At 43.5% G+C, this 20217-nt stretch overlaps 1 protein-coding gene across 3 annotated transcripts in view; it reads right to left on the bottom strand.

Annotated features, from left to right (window-relative positions):
- The window catches only part of RGL1 (ral guanine nucleotide dissociation stimulator like 1), a 280952-nt gene that overhangs the window by 9997 nt on the left and 250738 nt on the right, over positions 1 to 20217 (bottom strand). For all 3 annotated transcript variants that reach the window (XM_032645598.1, XM_032645617.1, XM_032645607.1), the window contains 6 exons: positions 17354 to 17443; positions 14577 to 14663; positions 13210 to 13242; positions 11085 to 11206; positions 8533 to 8622; positions 3697 to 3883 (listed from right to left, as the gene is read on the bottom strand). In XM_032645598.1, the coding sequence (XP_032501489.1) occupies positions 3697 to 3883; positions 8533 to 8622; positions 11085 to 11206; positions 13210 to 13242; positions 14577 to 14663; positions 17354 to 17443 (609 nt within the window). The remainder of the gene's footprint in view (positions 1 to 3696; positions 3884 to 8532; positions 8623 to 11084; positions 11207 to 13209; positions 13243 to 14576; positions 14664 to 17353; positions 17444 to 20217) is intronic.

The following is a 20217-nucleotide window of genomic DNA, read 5'->3' as shown; positions in this document are numbered from 1 at the left end:
TGCGTCTTATTTCTGGCGGAAGCACCCCCGTGGCAGATGCCTGTCAGTGACTCAGTGCTCAGCCGAATCACTCTGCACCATGGGAGGCAAGGTGGTCCTCTCATTTCCAGAGCTTTTCGCCGCTCTGGAGGAGGGTAACCAGCAGGTGGCAGCAAATAGCAGAAACTAGAGGCAATACGTGCTTGTGAGGGAATCCCGAAGCTCACCGGGCAGGAAGCCCGGTCCTACTGCCTCGAGCAGGAAGGACGCTTGACCTGCCCCCAGAGATCCTTTCTACTGTGATTCCGTTTCACCGTCAGATTTTGGAGCAGGAGAGAAATGGCTATATTTTTAAAAGTCTCTAAGATGAGGACCACAGATTATCCAGCTCTGCAGGGAACATGAGCCCTGGAAAGGCACCTGGAGATGGCCTGGCCCCAATCCCTCTCTACTGCTGAGGAACCTGAGGCCACAGCTGTTGACAGCACCGTCAGGCTGTGCTCTCAAGTTTCCTGACTTCCATGGCCAGGTTCGCAGAGCAAGGGTGCAGCAAGGGTGAAGTCGGTGAGAATGTGGGGAATGAACACAGCACACCACTGCCCCAGGGATGCTCAGCGCTGTGAGGTTTGTGATGAGCTTTCAGACATCTTATCTCATTTTGGTCTCCCAACTATCTTGTGAACAAAATTCAGAGCATTAGAAATACGAGGGAAACACGATTCAGAGAAAGAGAGTGACTTGCCCAAGGGAACACAGCCTATGAGAGGCTCCACCACTTAACCACATGTGCTTCCAGAACCAACTGTACACATTTTCATGTTGTATACCAAGGATAATTAAAGAATGAGGTACTAGAGTTAATGTGTTTTTCTGATTAACGACAGGGTTCTTATATGTGCAACACCGAATACCAAAGAAATAGGATGCCCCCAACTCACTAGGTGGTGGTCCAAAAAATACCATTAATTGAATCATTTGAAATATCAATTCTTTTTATAGAAAATTACAAATAATTTCTCAAAATGAGCTGAGCTAAATTATACCACATTAATCCAATAAAATAATCTGGAAGTCATTTAAAAAATAAATAACTTACTAATTTCTTTCGTACCCATCTACCTTCCCATGGAAACAAAGTACAGAAATTTAGCTTTCTGATTCTCTGGCTTCCAAGTAAAATGGAGTCTCCTCTATTTTATTTCCTATGACTTCCCTTTCCTGTGGCATAACTGTACCTTAAATAACCGTACGTTCAATTCGACTGCATCATTAGTTGAATAGAGCCAGCAAGATGATGTGACAACTCTAGTAATGCAGGAGTCTAACTGAGGCTTTATCATAACATTGTTTAGTTACTTTTTTTTTTTCTTAGCTTCCCAAGTGAATCAACTTAGTGGCTCAATTTGAGGGCTAACTGGTGGTGGATAATTTTAACAGCCTGACTTTGCTTGCAGGTATACTACACAGTAGCCAAGAGGGGTCCCCTTTCCAATTACTGGTTCAATTTTTTCCCCTTCCCTTTCCTCCACATAAATCCTTTTTCTTTTGTTAGATTTTTTCCCATGATTTTAATGACATTTAAGATAAAGCCTTGAAGATGCCTGGGTTATACAGCACCATTAAACAGACCACCTCTTGAGCCCAAATTCTTACTGGGAATTTAAGTAGTGTGGAGCAAATGTGAAATAAATGTTTAGTAACCACGATCAGGGGAATGAAGAAAAAGGAATGCAAATTACACTTTACTCAAAAGAGGGACCTCACAGTGTGGCCAGTGGGAAAGGCAGGGTGGGCGGGGAGGGCTGCAGGACCTCAGGGTAGGGAGGAGCTGTGAAGGTCTCTGGGGCCAGCCAAGCACTGAGCAGAACTGAGGCCTTTCCAGTTAACATTCGGGGCTTCTGCAGCCCAGCAACTACTTGCGTCCAATTCAATTACTCATTTTTAAACCCACAGAAATTCGTGACTCTGAAAACCGTTCATCCAAAGAATTAAAATTCATGACTTGCGCAAGAGACTGAAGAGCCAGTGTGATAAGGGGGGAGACAAAAAGGATGCAGCAAGGGGTGTGCACAGGACACACGCAGGGCTTCTGCATAGCTTTAAAAGGGATGACCCAGACCTGTGTGCACGTCCACTGCATCAACAGATGCAAATGTGATTCTACCTCCTTCCGGGACAGGTAGAAATCCCACAAAGATGTGGGCAATAGCTTAGTTGTCACTGTTGTACAATGTCCATCATCAGAAATGGGGCCTAAAAAGCTTAAGAACCTGTCAAAAGGTGAATGATGGGGCCTCACTCCAGATTTTGACAAAGTCAATGCTGAGTGTCAAGTCACGGAGAATGATTCCATCCCTGATTAAGGAGATATGCCTGAGAGAACAGCCAGTCCCTGGGTGTTCGCAGAGCTTTCCTTCAATATCTGGAGCATTAAAGATGTGTCTCCAGATTTCAAAGCAAAAAGGTGAGACATCCCGCTAGGGCAGCATCTGAGTCATCTCAGGGCTAATGAGCCCTTCCTGGATTGGCTATTTTGTGACAAGGTCACCTGAGGGTTCCCAGGTTGCTGCTGGTGCTTATAACGCAATGTGAAACAGCACACACATCCCCTTGCAGAATGGCAGATACAAATGAAAGGAAGGAATTGTTACCAACACTCTACCTCACTGGCCTAAGCGTAAGCTAAAGGGCCAGAAGCCACTTACACAGCAAGTATGGCAGCCAAGATCCTCCCCAAATGGTGCAAGTCCTAGTCACATCAAAGTTGACATCTCTGACCCAAGCTCCTTGACCAACAGACTGAAGCAGGTGTGTAGAGAAGATGAAGGTGGATCTTTTGTTTCCTTTTCACTTATTTATGCAGCTATGGAGAACAAAAACTCTCTCTGGGAATTCCTTTATCACTTCTCATCACTTTCCCTTTTGGGGTACACAGTAGATTATACCCTTATTACCAATTCCTCAACCTCCCCTGCATCCGTGCCCTTTGCCCTGAGACTCCACAGTTCCTCCCATGAGGAGTGGCATGTAGTTCCCCACCTCATTCATTTATGTGGGATTTGGCCACATGATTTGCTTTGGACAACAACTTTTGGGAGACAGAACCCAACTGAAGCCTTGTTACGCGCTTGCAGGACTGGGACTGCCCTCTTGCTTATCCAATGTAGCGCGATAAGAGCATGCCCTGGGTGGCTCCTAACTCCAAAAATAACGAGAGGCAGGTAGAGCAGACCTGGACCAAACCCATGGCCTAGGGCCAAGCGCAATCCAACCTGCAGATGCAGGACAGAGGATAAATGGTTGCTGTTTGAGGTCACTAAGTTTTGGAGTGGTTTGCCCTGCACCATTATTGTGGTAAAACCTTGGCTGAGACAAGGTATGACACCGAGAGACTGACACATCTTTGGCTCTTGACTTTTTGCTCCAAGAAAATTCTCCATCTCCTGAATAAAGTGTAGCTCATGTTACAAGTCACAGTCCTTCAGTTGCCTCTGGATGTGGGAATGGAACAATATTTCAAAGCCTCAATGAATGTCGCTTCTAGACGTGTTTCTATAAGGAATGAGTCCCCAGATTGAACTCTGCTTTTAACACCTCTTAAAAACATGACTTGCAAAATGCTGTAGAGTGATCAATTGGAAAACAGACACCCCTCGTGTGGCAAACACTAGGTCAGGTGCCCGCATTAGGAATTACGGAAAAGGGTGAAGTATATACCTTTTTTTGAGCCTCATCAGGTGTGTCCATGGGAGTGATGGAGCCCTCCTCCGCCTCTGAGTGATTTGACTCACAGGATGACACACTGACAGAGTCCATGCTCTCACCAGAGCTCCCGCTGGCAGTGGACTTGGGCTGTTCTTTGGTGGGAGTGCTACTGGTGATAATGTCCGACCCCAGAAACAGTCTGCAGAAAACATAATGCCAGGCATTCAGGCTCTTACAAATCTGGAATCCATGATTAAGCAAATATTTTTGTGTTAACTGAATCCTTGATGTTTTCTCAGTCTTGTGTACCCTGCCATTATTATTTTAGGGAAACATTTGCTACAAAGTTTCTAACAGATCACAGTAAACATCTTGTCCCAATAGATTATTCCCAACCTCAAAGAACACACAGATTGCTTAGCTGAATGAAAGGCCATATTAATCTGAGGTCTTTCTGGGTCAATGGTTCTCCATTTTTTGAGAGTTCTGTACCACTTTGGCAGGGTCAAATTGTCGTGGCCACACCCCTATCACTTCCCACCATAAAATAAAATCCAGGAGGCAGAAGAAGGAGGCCGGCACTGTGCTGGACAAGAAACCAAGAAGGAAGACTTCTTTCCTAACAATCTAGTGAACTAAAATAACCTAAACTCCTTCACTATAAAACAACTAGACGAGAAACATTAAAAATTCTTTTTAAAGTTGGGCTTGCAAGACAGTAAGAAAAGTCCCTGCAGGCCAGAGATGAAAAGTGCACTGAAAACCAGAACATGCAAACTAATTCTGCTCTGGATGGGGAGTGGAGGTACCAACCCTGGCAAACTAGGCACATGGGTTTCAACACGTACGCAGGGTCCAAAGATGAGGGCTTTTGTCTATGTAAGGTGGGCGGTGAGTACTGACATCCTTTACAAAGAGCCAGGATCCTCAGAGGGCTGTACCCTTAGTAAAAAGATGGGCTAAAAGAAAAATCTTCCTACTGACATAGGAAGACAGCAGTGAAACTTACCTGTTGGCCTGAGCTTGGGTAGGAGAAAAATGTCTCCCCTGATCATGTGCGATTTTAGCCAGCACCTCACTCAGATCTGCTATTACTTAGCTGATCTAGGAACTAGGAACTCTCAGGCCAGTGATCCTTCTGAAGAAACTAGCATTTAAAAAGCAACAACAACAAACTTCCTGGAGGAGTACACCTTCAACATAGGCTGCAGAGAATTCCCTGATGAAGATGAGCTCACTATACAAAGTTACAAAATACACACAAGGAAATAACCCACCCAAAGAGAGAGTCAACCGGCATAACAAAACAGCAAATCTAGGCTCCTGAGAACTTTAGATTACAAGAACTGTCAGAAAAAAAGTAATAATCGATTCATTCATTCATTCAACAAATATTTGAGTATCTACCATGAGCCAAGTTATAAAACAAGTATGTTGAAAAACATTAAAGACGTACAAGAAGAAACTGAAAATGGCAGTTAAGAGTGAGACGCTCTGACGAAAGGACAGGAAGATAATTTGCAAAAACAATTTCACTTCTAGAGTGAAAAAGGTAGTGACTTAAATCTAAAAACTCAGTGGAAGGATTAAATAAATGTGGAAGAGAAAAATTGTGAACTAGATGATAGTTCTGAAGAAAATCCTCAGAGACCAGCATCAAAATATAAAGACATGAATAATAAGAGAGGGTAAAGACACAGAGAATGGAATAAGAAATGCCTGCATGTATGTAGGGAGAATTCCAAAAGAAGACAAACGAGAGAATGGAAAAGGGACCACATCTGAAGAGACAGTGGCTGAGGAGATTCCAGAACTAATGAACCACATGAATCCTCAGATCCAGGAACCACATCTTGAATAGGATAAATAAGACTAAATCCCCACTTAACCTGCACAGTGGTACATCAAAGACAAAAGAAGTTCTTAAAAGCAACAGGGCAGGGGGCATAATGCAAAGGAACAGAATTCAACAGACATCTCAAAAGCAAGAACAGAAGTCAGAAGACATGGAATAGTATCTTCAAAGTGCTGAGTGGAAATAACAGTAATCCTTGAACTCCATACCCATCTAATATAATTCCAAGAGTGAGGGCAAAATAAAGACTTTCTCAGACAATGACTGTTTACCATTAACAGACAGCAAGGAAGGAAGTTGTAAGATGCAAGAAGGAATGGCACGTAAAGAAACTAGCAGACAGACCCAAACCCAAACAAGCACTGGCTATATAAAATAACAGAAACAATGAAGATGGGTTTGATTTTTTTTTTTTATTAAATAGTTTTGGGAATTACAAGCTCAAATTCCAAGACCTGATGCATACCTTTGTTCTGTCTCATCTCCACCCCACCATCTCTTGCCCCATTTTCCATGTCACCTCCTTTCTTGGACCTCCAAGCACTACTGGGGCTTTGGGCAAAAAGCTAAACTGACCACAATTCACAGGAGAGAAAATAATGCTACTGTCTTACTTCTCCATGAATTACAAGGTAGACCTTGGAAGGCTGTGAACTAGTGGTCCTTAGCCCGTTAACCGAGAGCCTCTAACTTAGAATTAAATTGTTCAAAGACTAAAGGTTCTTCCATTGGTACAATCCCATGAGGTCATTCTGCCTTGCAAAGATTAATTCTAGCACAACATTAAGCGTCTCTGACCTTCAAATGAGGCACCTCTCCCCCTAAGGCTCCAAAATTCTCTCCGATCTCTTTGGATGACGGGTGATTAAATGTGGGGAGAGGAAAAAATACATTTTCAACACTTGTAAAAAATGCTAAGATCATAAAATCTTTTGAAAATGAATGCTATACAAACACCTTTATACGTACAAGGAATAAGATGGGGGACATGTGACCTGTGCTATTCCTAATAACTGTTCAAACTCAACTGCAGATACCAAGGGTTAAACTCAAGCATATGGGCAAGATTTCACTAACGGGAGAGATGTGTGGAGTGTCCACCACACTTTGTGCAGGACTCTGCACCCTGACAGTACTGCGTCCCCTGGATTTCACATGAATATCCTCACAAAGGCTGCACGCTGCCAGAGTGGGTGCTGGGAGAGGACCCCGAGCTGCTAGAGCACCCAGCACAGTAAATACAGATACTCGGAGTCAAGGGAAGCAGTTATATAAAAATGAGCATGCAGTGGCCGCTCCAGGCACAGGGTCTAATTAGACTGACATCAGTCTTCCTTTCCTTCCTTCCTCCTGAGCCTTTCTCTCCTCCTACTTTTCTTACTTCCCTCCCTCATCTTCTCCCCTCCTCCACGTCTTACTTCCCATTCCATCTTTCCTTCCCCTCTTCCTTCAGAAAGTATTTCTCCACTAGGAAGATGGTAAAAGAGTTATGACCTAGGCTCTAGAGCTAAATCTTGCATTTGAGCCCAGATCCTACAATAACTAGCATACTACTTACCTTGTCTGTGCCTTCCTTTCCTGGTTTATAAAGTTGGTATAATAGCAGGACCTACTAGGTTATTTTGCGGATTGGACGAGAAATACATGTATTGTTTTCTCAGAACAGTGTTGGCACACGGCTCAATGTATTCACTCAATAAATATCTATTAATCATCTATGTGCCGGGCACCAGTCCAGGTTCCGGGGTTAGCAATGAATAAAAAACAGACATAAATGCCCGTCTTCATAGGGTTTGCATTCTAGATAATAAACAGACACATACAACATAGAGCACGTCAGCCAGAGGGAAACGCAATGGAGAAATCCAAAGCAGCTGAGGGTGAGACAGTGTGTCACGGGTAGGCAACGTGGACAGGCTGTACTATTAAATAAAGTGGTCAGGGAAGGCTCATGAGAAGGTGACAAAGATCTGGGGGAAGTGAGGGAGTGAGCCATTTGGCTATCTGGGGAACAGTGCTCTAAGCAGAAGAAACAGCAAATAAAAATGAGTGTGACTTGTGTGCTCAGGGTGGCCTGGGGGGCCGGGGTTCACGGAGTAGAGTGAGAGGGAAAGGTGAGACGACAGACGGGGATGGGACGGGCAGATGGGGTTCAGTTGGTACTGCAGGTCTTGAAGGGTCTTGAGGGCCACTGTAAAGACTGGATCGTACTCAAAGGGAGACAAGGTGTTACGAAGTTAGCTACGCCTTGCACTGAGCTGGGCAAACAGCCATGGGTATGATTCACAAGGTTCCTGCTCTCAGGTGGCTTACATTCCAATGAAGGTGACAGCCGGTATGATTGGGACTGACTGGGCAGACGGCAACATTAGACAGGATGTTCTCTCAGGAGGTAATGGTTTTGCTGACATTTGAAAGGAGCGAGCCCCAGAGAGAGCACACGCCAGGCCACAGGGACATCTAGTGCAAACACCTGGTGCATCTAGCGCAGAACGAGCCTGGTGTGGTTGAAGGATGGCTGGGAGACAGGTAAGCCTGGATCCTGGTGAACAAGGGGGCGTGTCGGACAAGAGGAAGGTGGTAAGAAGAGTAGGGGAAAATCACGCTGCACCTAGTGAAACAGGATAAGGAGTTCAGGGCTACCTTAAAATAAGACCATCAGAAGTTGTAAAGTAAGGAAGCGATGTAATCTGGTGTACATTTTAACACACGACCAGACTACTGGGTGGAGAACAGATTGCTGGAGCAAGGGTGGGGCCGGAAGCCAGTACTGATGTTGCTGGAGATGTTGCTCCAGGCAGGAGATGATGGTGGTTCAGACCAGAGGGAACACTGGGGAAGAATGAGTGGATTTAGAAAACCTATTGAATTCATGACAGAAAGATAAACTATTTAGTGAGTGAACTGGCTCAGGGGAACTTTGTTGAATACCCTTCCCCTCCCGACTCAGACGGGACCCCCTTGGGGCCCCGGGACCCCAGGGTGGCACTCACAGGCTGAGCCTCTTCACCATGCTCTTCCGAGGCTTGGGAGAGGTGGCACTGGCGTCGGCCGCCGCTTCGATCTCACAGGAGAGGGCGTAGCTGGGGGAGAGAGGGGAGCTCGTGAGGGCAGAGCTAGAGAGGTGAGCAGATTTAAATCCACATGATTTACTGGCTTCCTTTTAGAGGTAGGTTCTGAGTTTTCAAAGTAAAGATACGTACCATGTTGTTCTATGGCGAGTGTCAGAGGGTTCTGACTTAATGACCAGATTGTACAAATTGGCACATCCCTCCTCAAAGCCCTACTGGTGTACAGAGTGAGGCTGTTTAGGTTTGCAGGCGTCAAACACACGAATTTGCCTGCTCTGGCAGCATCAAAAGCTGACTCCCTTCTGTTTTCCTGATTGTTCTCAACCCACTGCTGGGCCAGGGGAAGAATCATTTCTTCTCTCCCACCTCCCTCCCATTGCTGTGTGTGTGTGTGTGTGTGTGTGTGTGCTTGCGTGCCCATGCACGTGCTCAACTTACTGTTTATCTAAGGGAAGTGAAAGAAGAGACATTTGTAAATGATCTAATCTTCAGTAAACAGACACAGACAGTTATATTATTGATAAAAATATATAAATATGATTTCTAATTGACAAAACCTCCTAAATTAAAAATGCTCCAGATTCAGACGTCTATATGCCAGGCAGATATAACTTCCACAGGCACAAGAAGAATTTATATCTGCCTTGAAATGCCTTTTATGAAAGCTTGTAGCTCTAGCTAGGAGATGTACTTGATTCTCGGTAGGTGAGGAAGGCTAAGTGGTGAATATTAGCTTGGGAAGTTGTTTATTATGTGTACTTTTTTAAAACCTAAAGATGTATCCAGGTAGTTGGTCAAGCAGAAGTATTCATTGAGATGGGAATTATTCAAATATTAACTTAAGCCGTAGGGGTTTTATAAACAGCAAGAAAAAAAAATGGGATATGTTTAACAAGATTCTTTAATCATTAAAAAGTCAATTCCACAGCTGATATTCTGAGTCTGAACTCTCTGATCCAAACCACCAGCCATGGTGTGTATGTTCCATGTGTGAGAAGGATATCCACAGACAGTTCATACACACTGATCATCAGACCAGAAAATGTAAAGAGAGGCAGCAACTGTTTTGTTTTCTACATAGCAAAGAAAAAGTCTCATTAACCGATGAGTACTCTGAATTAAAGGTTTTTTTTTTTTTTTTTTTTCTTGAATCAAAGGTTTTAATGTAACAGGACCAACCCATTCTGAGATTTAAAAGGACCTCAGAAATCATCTGGCTTTCAAATGAGGAAATAGGCTTCCAGGGTTTACATGACCTGTCCAACATTATATAACCACCTTCAGAGCTTAGGCTTAGAGTCAGGCAGACCTGAGTTTGATTCCAAACTCTATCACTGACCAGTTATAACACTTCTCTAAACCTCAGTTTCCTCATTGGCAAAATACTTATTTTGCTGTCAACTTCACCCTCCCTGCTGATAAACTTTCAAGGAAATCCCCTAGTCTACAGCAAAAGTCAGCAAATATTTTCTGTACTGGGCGAGTCGCTGTTGCAACTACTCGATTCTGTCTTTAAAGCACGAAAGCAGCCATAAATAAGAGGGAAATGAATGGGTTGTGCTCCAGTACAACTTTATTAATGGGTATTAAAATTTTAATTTCAAATAACTGCCTCACGTCACAACATTCCTCTTCTTTTGTTTCTTTTTCAACCACTTAAAAATGTAAAAACAGGAGGTAGGCTGGATATGGCCTGTGAACTCTAATCCTCTGAACTACAGGGTAAAGGCTACACACCCCTCCCTGCTGGGCCAGCATTCAAGGCACTGGAGTTAATGTACCTTTCCAAGCTCGTCAACCTCTATTTTGACACCCGTCCCTTGTGAACCAACCAGAGTCCAATTGTTCTTCCAAATGCCAAGCTGGTCAGGCCACCAGGCCTTTGCTCACGTTCTCCTCTCTGTCTGGAATGTTCTTCTCCAGTTCTCCTGGTGAAATCTTTTCTTTCTTTCACAGCCCAGCCCAAATGTTAATGCCTTCATGTTATCTTCCCTTTTTCCCCCCCTTCCTTGGCCAGGTGAACTGTTCCTGCCTATGGGTCCTGCAGCACTGTGACTATCCATTGTTATTTCAATTCTTCATGAGTCTGTCTTTCCTCCCCACTTGAAAGCTCCCTCAAAGCTAGTACCAATTACTAACAGTGACAAACGTGGTAACGATGCTGTCTCAAATATGATTACATTTAATCATCTTAAAGAAACATTTTAGAGTAAGCATCCTGAAGATCAGGAAGAAGTGACTTGTTCAAGGTGACAAAGATAAATAAATGGTAGAGCAAGAATCTGAAAGCACATTTTCTGATGCCATCAGTTCAATTCTTCCTGCTATACCATTAACCTTTGAAAACCGAGGATCTGGAACCTTGGAGCTGCTCACTAAACAGTTGTTGAGTAAACGGCCAAATGAGGAACCAGATGCAGTATCTCTCTGGCCAACACCACAGCTCCGCCCTGATGGGCAATGTGTCCTCCTACCTCTCCTCCTCTGTTAGGAGCTGCTGCCTCTGGAACCACTGGATGAACTTTGGGTCTGGGGTCATACAATAGCTGTTGCAGGCAGACTGTAAGAGCTTGATTTGGGCAATCACTTCAAATTCCTAGAGCAGACAGAGCACCAAAGAGAAAGAGTGAATTAAAAGGCCAACCAAATAGACATCTTTTCAGCATGAAAACACACCACAGTAGGATAAATGATGGACAGATGCATCTAGGAGGATTCTAAAGTACTGCTTGTAACTCTGACTCACTGGTGTCTCTGCATGCTTTAGTGGTCAATCCTTCTTTCTCCTTGAAAAAAGCAATTTATGTGAATAAAACAAGCTACCAAAGCGACCCATACTAGGTACTACCTAATGTCATAGTGACTTCCTTTTTCTCTTTTCCATCTCCATTCTTGAGGCAGAAAAGTTACTTTTTAAGCCTGAGTCCTTCTAAAATGTATTTAAAAATTCTACTTCCTAAAAGATAAGGAAAATAATTACTCTTAAGTCAGGAAGCGCACAAGTTTCCCACCCCCATCTTCTTCAACCCTTACCCCTCAATAAATAAGTTTTGGTAGGGCTGAATATCTAAACAGTCTAGGGCCTCATAAACTTGAATGTTTAGATTTCCTGAATCCTTGGGGTTTTACTACTCCAGTAAATCATTTAACTCAGTCTTTTAAAGCTCACAAGAGAAGCAAGTGTATAATTATGTCCAAAATTATTTATACTTCTTTAGATGTTTCAATAAAGATGTTTTTAAAGTCAGCAATGGATATAAGCTTTAGCTTTAGGTTTTACACTCAAACTTTCCCAAAGTTTAACACGCTAGTCTTAAAAAGAAAGAGATTACCATCCAGGGTTATTCTGAAGGGAAAGGACAGAGACGGGTAACTGTGGAGGCAATAACTGAATTTGTTTTAATGTTACAGGACAGAAGCAGCCCAACAACTGGCAGATTCCGTAGGTGTCAACTTCCCATCCAGTCACCTCCACCCTTGGTCTCAGTATCCAAGGAACATTTATCATCAAACGCTACCAGGGACAGAAGGCTTACATTCGTCTAGGGTAGTATATCTTGTTACTGATGAGTTCAGCCTGGTCAGCTCCTAAAACTTTGGTTTTAGCTGCAATGTCATTTCCTCCTGGAAGTTTCTCTGACCCCACAAGTTGGGGCTAGATGCCCCTCCCATGTGCTCCTATAATACCGACTACTTCTGCTCACAAGCCCTTATCAGGCTGCATTGTAACTGCCTGTTTGTCTACTTTCCTCCTTGACTGTGAACTTTATGAGGGCAGGGAGCGCTGGGCTTTTTCTGCTGCAATCCCTAAACCTACCACACTGCCCGACCCCTGTTAGGTCTGCAGTCTACGTTTGTGGGATGAAAGAATGAAAGAATAAGTAAAGAACAATGAGAGTTACTACGGGGTGAAGTTATTATTTTGCTCACTCATATTCCTTGGAATTGTTTAAATATACGATTTAAAAAAACACTAAACCCATAGCGAATTTGCAAAGCTCTGTTTTATCTTTTTTCATGCAGTGTGGAACTCTTCTACTCTCCACAGAAAAATTTCAAATTGATGTTGCACACCCCTTCCTATGCTGACAGGAAAGGAAAAGAATAATTATCCACATGTTAACAATGAAGACCGTTTCCTTTCCTCTCTTCAATAGGCCTACAGGAGTTAACCATCTTTATTAACCCTTCCGTAACATATACTCTTATGAAACCCTTTCTCCTTAATAGAATGGACCTGTTATTGCTGAAGCTGATTGTAAAGAAGGAGATGATGAGGGGGTAAAGGAAGAACTGCAGGCTCAGGAGAGACAGGACAGCATTTGAACCCTGGCTGTGCTACCCAGTGACTCTGGTCAAGTTACTTCATTTCTCTGCGTCCTGGTTTCCTCACCCTTGAATTGAGGATGATAAAACCTACCCCACAGGGCTCTTGGGCAATACCACATAACAACATGCCAAGGACAATGACATCTGATAAATTTTCAATAAATGCAAATTTTTTTCTGCCTCTGCAAAAAATTTAAGTCTCCACTCCTCTAATTTTTTTCGTGCCCAGATGAAGTAAAATGGAAAACCACAGCCAAGACCCCTACTTACCCTTCTTCTCTTCTCAAAGTTTATCAGCCCACCCTGAAAGAAATTGTTTTAAATGAATGACAAACCAAGCTACTTTGAAACTCAGCCTTATTTGTTCTAGGTTTTTGTTAAAATAGCTCAAAGAGATAATAAAGTCACAATTATTCATGATACTGTAATTATGGCTACAATGGAGGAAAAGAAACATCATTCACTTAAAAGGAAAACATTCTTTTAATTATAATAGGACAGGATTGGCAGACGGCCTTCTCTTAAGATGTCTGAAACCAACTAAAACAGTAATGATAAAGGATTTACAACACAGAATCCAAATACATTTGCAGAGACAGTAAAGACAAAAGCTTGAGTGAATATTCTGTTACACTTTTTTTTCTTTACCAAAAGCAACAAAAACAGATGGTCATTGACTCATACTGGAAACCACATTGTCAATGTTTTATCAAAAGAAGTTTATCAAACTTCTACACAACATCATCACCGAACACCGAAGTTAAGTTTCAATTCTCCATCGTCCCAGCTCCTATTCTCAGTAGGCTGAATTTAACTTCTAAATCATCGGTCACTCCCCCTAAATTCCCCAACACTGATGAGTGTTTCCTGAGATAAGCTGAGGCAGAGGATGTGAAGAGACGCGGAGCATCTCTCTCTGAGGGAGCATGTCCACAACATTTACGACGACCTTGGAGGTGGGAATTTGCAAGATAACTGCTACTCCTTCTAATTATGATAGAGTAAAAGCAGACTGACTGACTGCATGTGATAACCAGGAAGGTGAGATAAACTTAAATATACAGAAAATCCTTAAATTTCATTCCAAATATCCAATCTCTTCTCCATGTAATATTCTACTACTGTATTACTGTTACTAACAAGTAGCTTGTTTCACTTCTCTCCCCATTCTGAGAGAGAGAGAGAAGGTAATAATCTGAAACAATAAAGCGATACTTCAAAATCCACGAGCTGGACTGACTCCCTACCCCAGCAGGTAGAATGTGAGGGTACACTATCCCCCCAGCTCCACCTGCCAAAGTCCCACCCAGCACCTCGGTCTTTGCTCAAACCCACTCCTTCCTAAGGATCTGCCATGACCTCCCCTCACAAGGAATTGATCGTGGCCTGTCCTCTTCTCTCTTTGCATTTCCGTTTGAATTCTTACTATTTCTGTCCATCACTGCCTGCTTTGATATATCCCTTCCACTGGATTGTGAGCCACTGCTGGTGTCACTCATCTTCATATTCCTCAGAGCATCTAGCACAATGCCACGTCCATAAAAAGCCCTCAATAGGTACAAACAAAGGTGTATTTCTCTCTTGGGTAACCAAGGAGAAGGCTGCCGATCCACCTGCACCATCAGCCTGGAACTCACCTCAATGTAGTCCTGAAGGGCAGTGTCAAGCATGGTCAGGTCAGTCAGGAAGGTGCCCAGGTAGGGCACAGTTCCCTGCATCACACCCTGAAGAACAAGCACAGTAAAACCATCTTCGCTGTTATTGAAAGTTCAGGGTTTCAATAACCTCCACACCGGACCAGATGGACCTGTGGCCCGCTACAGTCAGCAACGTGCCCATTTGCAGATGGAAGCAGCAGTCTTCGAATGGCTAGGTGATCCTCGACAGCATTTGGAGAATAATTAAGGACCATTCAAGGCCTAATCTAAGGCCACTAGTGCTAACCTACATGAATGAGATTTTTAAAAATCCCTACACAAATAGGTCAGGAACTCTGTCACCAAGGTAACTTTCAAAGTCATGAAAACCAAGCCTCAAAGCCAGGAGATGGTTCACGTGTGTTCACAGTGGGGTTTACACATTGCTTAGGCTCAGGTCAGAGGGACCTCTGTTCTCTTCCACAGCATGCGGACACTCCCGGTGGTTCAGAATGGCCCTGGGAGGGACGGTCTCACCACTGGTAGAGGATTGGGCTGCTGCCCACTGGAGAAGTGTGACCGCAGGAGGACGGGGTGTCACTAGTAAAGTGGCTTGGTGACTCGGTTCTGAAGAATACAGGAGGGAAAGGGAAAAATAGTCCCTTTAAAGTAGAAAACCTGCCAAACTCTACCTTAACCAAGTGATGACGGCTAATATCACCAGTGACATCAGATGTCATGCTGATGTCATTCACTCCTTGACACGATGGGAAGACACTTCACATCTGTGATATTCTTCCCCAAACCCGTGACCTCAGTCTAATCACTAGAAAAACAACAGACACCCCCTGGTTATGGGACATTCTAAGGATACTAGAACAGTCTTCCTGAAGACTGTCAGGTAATGCCAAACAAGGAAAGACTCAGAAACTGTCACACAGCAGAGGGTACTAGGGTGGCAACTAAATGCAGTGGGGTGCCCTGGGTTGGATCCTGGAACAGAATGAGGATGCTCATGGAAAACTGGTGAAATCCAAGTCAAGTCTGAGTTTCAGTTAACAGCAGTATGCCCGTGTCGGTTTCTTAGTATTGACAGATATGCCACGGTTACAGAAAATGTCAATGGGTGGGGAGGTGGGGAGGTGGGGAGGTGGGGAGGTGGGGAGGTGGGGAGGTGGGGAGGTGGGGAGGTGGAAGGGGGATGGGGGAGGATTCACAGAAACTCTATGTATTATCTGGAACTCTTCTCTAAATTCTAAAATTAAAAGTTGATTTAAAAAGAAATTTCCCCGGGCTTCCCTGGTGACGCAGTGGTTGAGAGTCCGCCTGCTGATGCAGGGGACACGGGTTCGTGCCCCGTTCCGGGAAGATCCCACATGCTGCGGAGCGGCTAGGCCCGTGTGCCATGGGCGTCCGGAGCCTGTGCTTCGCAACGGGAGAGGCCACAACATTGAGAGGCCCGCGTACCACAAAAAAAAAAAAAAAAAAAAAAGAAAAAAGAAATTTCCTTCAGAAATAAAGGTAGAAGCACTTCCACTGCAGGTATATACATACTATATTAATTTCACCAAATTTCCTTTGAAATCATCCCTATTCTCCATAAGGCCACAGAGGCACTAACCATTCTGAAGAGAAAATAAAAAGGGGCTTCCATGGACACCTTATCCTACAGTCCATTAAGGCACTTATGGAAATTCTGGCCAGAAGACAAAGTCTCCACCAGGGTAGGACAAGGCTGCCTGATGTGTGTGCAGCTGGCTGCTTCCTCAGCCAGAGCTGCTTCTTGAGGTTCACTCCAGGCAGGGCTTTGTCCTTCAGGAGCTCTATGTCAGCTGCAGTATGTCCTTCCCTATCATGTGTACAAGGTCTCATCCTGAACTGAAATAATCTCTCTTTTTTTAACAGCTATTTTTAACTTGTCTTTGAACCACCAAAAAAGCCTGAAGCGCTGTGAATGCTTTACAGGCTTTATGTTACAGAAGACTCCCATCACTCAAAACCAACATTTCTGATTTATGCCCAGCTTTCCAAAGAAGGAGAAAATCTTCTCAAAGCAGGGATGAGAGTATTTTGAGTTTGTCAGTCTCCGTTCTCCTCTCTCTGGTTTTCCCCTTCTATGCTAAAAGTTAGGAGAGTGTTAAAAATAAAGCCAATGATGTCAAGGACTACCTTTCAGTCTTGAAGAGGGAGGTATCACGTTCCTTTGAGTACTGAAAAACTAGAAAGATTTGGCTAGTACTTGGGGTTAGTGACGAGAGCCAGAAAATGACTAGAGGATTTGGAACAAATGAAAAGATCTCCGAGTACAAGGACCAAGTCCTCCTGGGAGCTGACACTCTCTCTCCCCGGCACCCAGGTACTGGGCCACCGTGTGTTCCAAGCAGGCTACAGTAGGCATTCCCGTCAGGGAACTGAAGCCCAGGGGTCTCAAGGCCAAGGTCACGGTAGCTCCTAAGTGCAGGAGTGGATAAAGAAGACAGCAAAAGGGACAGAAATCTACCTGCCGCAGATTTTCCCTCACTTCCAGAAAATAAAAATGTTCCAGAAAACAATGTGATTTGTGACTTTCAGTGTTTATTTCCTGCTGGGTCCAGCGGGAGTGAAAATAGCTTCAGACCTCCCAGGGCTGCTGAGAACAGATGAGGTAAAGAATGGGGAACTTCTTTGAGGGCAGGGGCACCCTGCAGACTAAAGGGTCCAGGGCCATGCAGGAGCCCAGCCCCTGACATAGGGCCGCTCTGTGGTGGGCCCTCAGGGAGACCCAGGGCCTTACATACCATGTCCTTCTGGAGCTGAAGCCGCCTCTGAGTGCGCTTCTGGTTTTCCTTCACGCTGCTGTCCAGGTTTGCAAATTTTGAGGTTCCTTCCTAAGAAACAGAAGCACACACAGAGGAAAGTGATACAGGGGCAAGTGAAGGGGCACCTAGTTTCTGGGGCGGAACTTCTGCACAGCTATCTGGACGCCATGCAAAGTGAAGAGGCCTCCAGCAGGCTCTGGACTATTATGCAAACACTTGGCTGGCTAGTGGTTGAGCCATCTATTCTTGAGGGTGCCTGGTGGCCATGGCTTATCCCGTTTCCCCCCCTCTTTTGTAAGAAGAGCCCCTGATTTGGTTATAAAATCAATCATTAATACAAGGTAGGCAATTCCTGGAACTGGAGACAATTTTTACACATCCCAAATTTCACTTGAAGTAATCACACATCCTGGAAATGAAGACCTCTTCCTCTATAAATTTTATGATTTCTTGATCTTGGCCTGAAAGGCCTGTGCCAGCATTCTGTGAAAGAAAAGGGACTATTTCTGTGGTATTTCTTAGCTAAATGAAACTTTTTATACCGGAAGTTTTCTGAGGAAGTCCAGCACTGATCTATGAAAGCCAGACCTTCATACATTTTTCTCCCCTTTTTCTCACCCAGTCCATCCTCCCAACTTGCCTCTCAGGTTTGGAACTCCTACAAATCAATCTTTCCTCCTGGCGCCTGAGAACAGATGGCTACCCTTTCTCTCCTCCCATCTGTTGCGACAACAAACTCTTCTACATAATGACTAATCTCCAGTTTTGCTGACTGAACATAAAGTGTTTTTGGTTTTGTGGTTTGGGGGGTCTTGTTAAGTTCTCATTTTCCAGGAACTGCATGAATGGGAGGCAAATTTCACAATTCAGTAGTGCATAATTGCATTGTTTTTCCGTTAGTCAGTTCTCCCTGGGTTTATTATATGACCACAGCATGTGACTTTTCACTACTGTACGACTACGAGGGAATCTTTTCCAGTGACTTAGCCTTTCCAATGACAGTGTGACATCAGTATCTTTTATCATTCACCAGCCTTTACCCAGGTCCAGGTACATCACTGGGGACAGAACCCATAGTGACTCATTACCTATTTTCAGTCTCCCTATTACAAATGATAATAAGAAGAGGTATCGTTTAATGATTCCCTGCTTACAGTTTTTCCTGGGGATGAATGAAAGTGTCCTGAAATGTGCCACTTCCTGTGCTGGCTGGTTGAGTCCTCCCAAACTATTGATAATTTTTTTTTTTGAATTTTATTTTTTTATACAGCAGGTTCTTATTAGTTACCTATTTTATACATATTAGTGTATACATGTCAATCCCAATCTCCCAATTCATCACACCACCACCACACCCCCACCACCAGCTTTCCCCCCTTGGTGTCCATACATTTGTTCTCTAAGTCTGTGTCTCTATTTCTGCTTTGTAAATAAGATCATCGATACCATTTTTCTAGACTCCACATGTATGCATTAATATACAATATTTGTTTTTCTCTTTCTGACTTACTTCACTCTGTATGACAGACTCTAGGTCCATCCACCTCACTACAAATAACTCAATTTTGTTTCTTTTTATGGCTGAGTAATATTCCATTGCATATACGTGCCACATCTTCTTTATCCATTCATCTGTTGATTTGTAGGTTGGTTCCATGTCCTGGCTATTGTAAATAGTGCTGTGATGAACACTGGGGTGCATGGGTCCTTTTGAATTATGGTCTTCTCTGGGTATATGCCCAGTAGTGGGATTGCTGGGTCATACAGTAATGCTACTTTTAGTTTTTTAAGGAACCTCCATACTGTTCTCCATAGTGGCTGTATCAATTTACATTCCCACCAACAGTGCAAGAGGGTTCCCTTTTCTCCACACCCTCTCCAGCATTTGTTCTTTGCAGATTTTCTGATGATGCCCATTCTAACCAGTGTGAGGTGATACCTCATTGTAGTTCTGATTTGCATTTCTCTAATAATTAGTGATGTTGAGCAGCTTTTCATGTGCCTCTTGGCCATCTGTATGTCTTCTTTGGAGAAATGTCTATTTAGGTCTTCTGCCCACTTTTTGATTGGGTTGTTTGTTTCTTTAATATTGAGCTGCATGAGCTGTTTATATATTTTGGAGATTAATCCTTTGTCCATTTATTCATTTGCAAATTCTGAGGGTTGTCTGTTTGTCTTGTTTACAGTTTCCTTTGCTGTGCAAAAGCTTTTAAGTTTCATTAGGTCCCATTTGTTTAGTTTTGTTTTTATTTCCATTACTCTAGGAGGTGGGTCAGAAAAGACCTTGCTGTTGATTTACATCAAAGAGTGTCCTGCCTATGTTTTCCTCTAAGAGTTTTATAGTGTCTGGTCTTACATTTAGGTCTCTAATCCATTTTGAGTTTATTTTTGTGTATGGTGTTAGGGAGTGTTCTAATTTCATTCTTTTACATGTAGCTACCCAGTTTTCCCAGCACCACTTATTGAAGAGATTGTCTTTTCTCCATTGAATATCCTTGCCTCCTTTGTCACAGATTAGTTGACCACAGGTGCATGGGTTTATCTCTGAGATTTCTATCCTGTTCCATTGATCTATATTTCTGTTTTTGTGCCAGTACCATATTGTCTTGATTACTGTAGCTTTGTAGTATAGTCTGAAGTCAGGGAGTCTGATTCCTCCAGCTCCATTTTTTTCCCCTCAAGATTGCTTTGCCATTTGGGGTCTTTTGTGTCTCCATACAAATTTTGAGATTTTTTTGTTCTAGTTCTGTAAAAAATGCCATTGGTAATTTGATAGAGATTACACTGAATCTGTAGATTGCTTTGGGTAGTATAGTCATTTTCACAATACTGATTCTTCCAAT

This window comes from Phocoena sinus, chromosome 1 (genome assembly GCF_008692025.1).
Source record: "Phocoena sinus isolate mPhoSin1 chromosome 1, mPhoSin1.pri, whole genome shotgun sequence".
Classification (NCBI taxonomy): Eukaryota; Metazoa; Chordata; class Mammalia; order Artiodactyla; family Phocoenidae; genus Phocoena; species Phocoena sinus.
The sequence above is the reverse complement of the archived record's forward strand: the minus strand, read 5'-3'. Positions and strand labels throughout refer to the sequence as shown.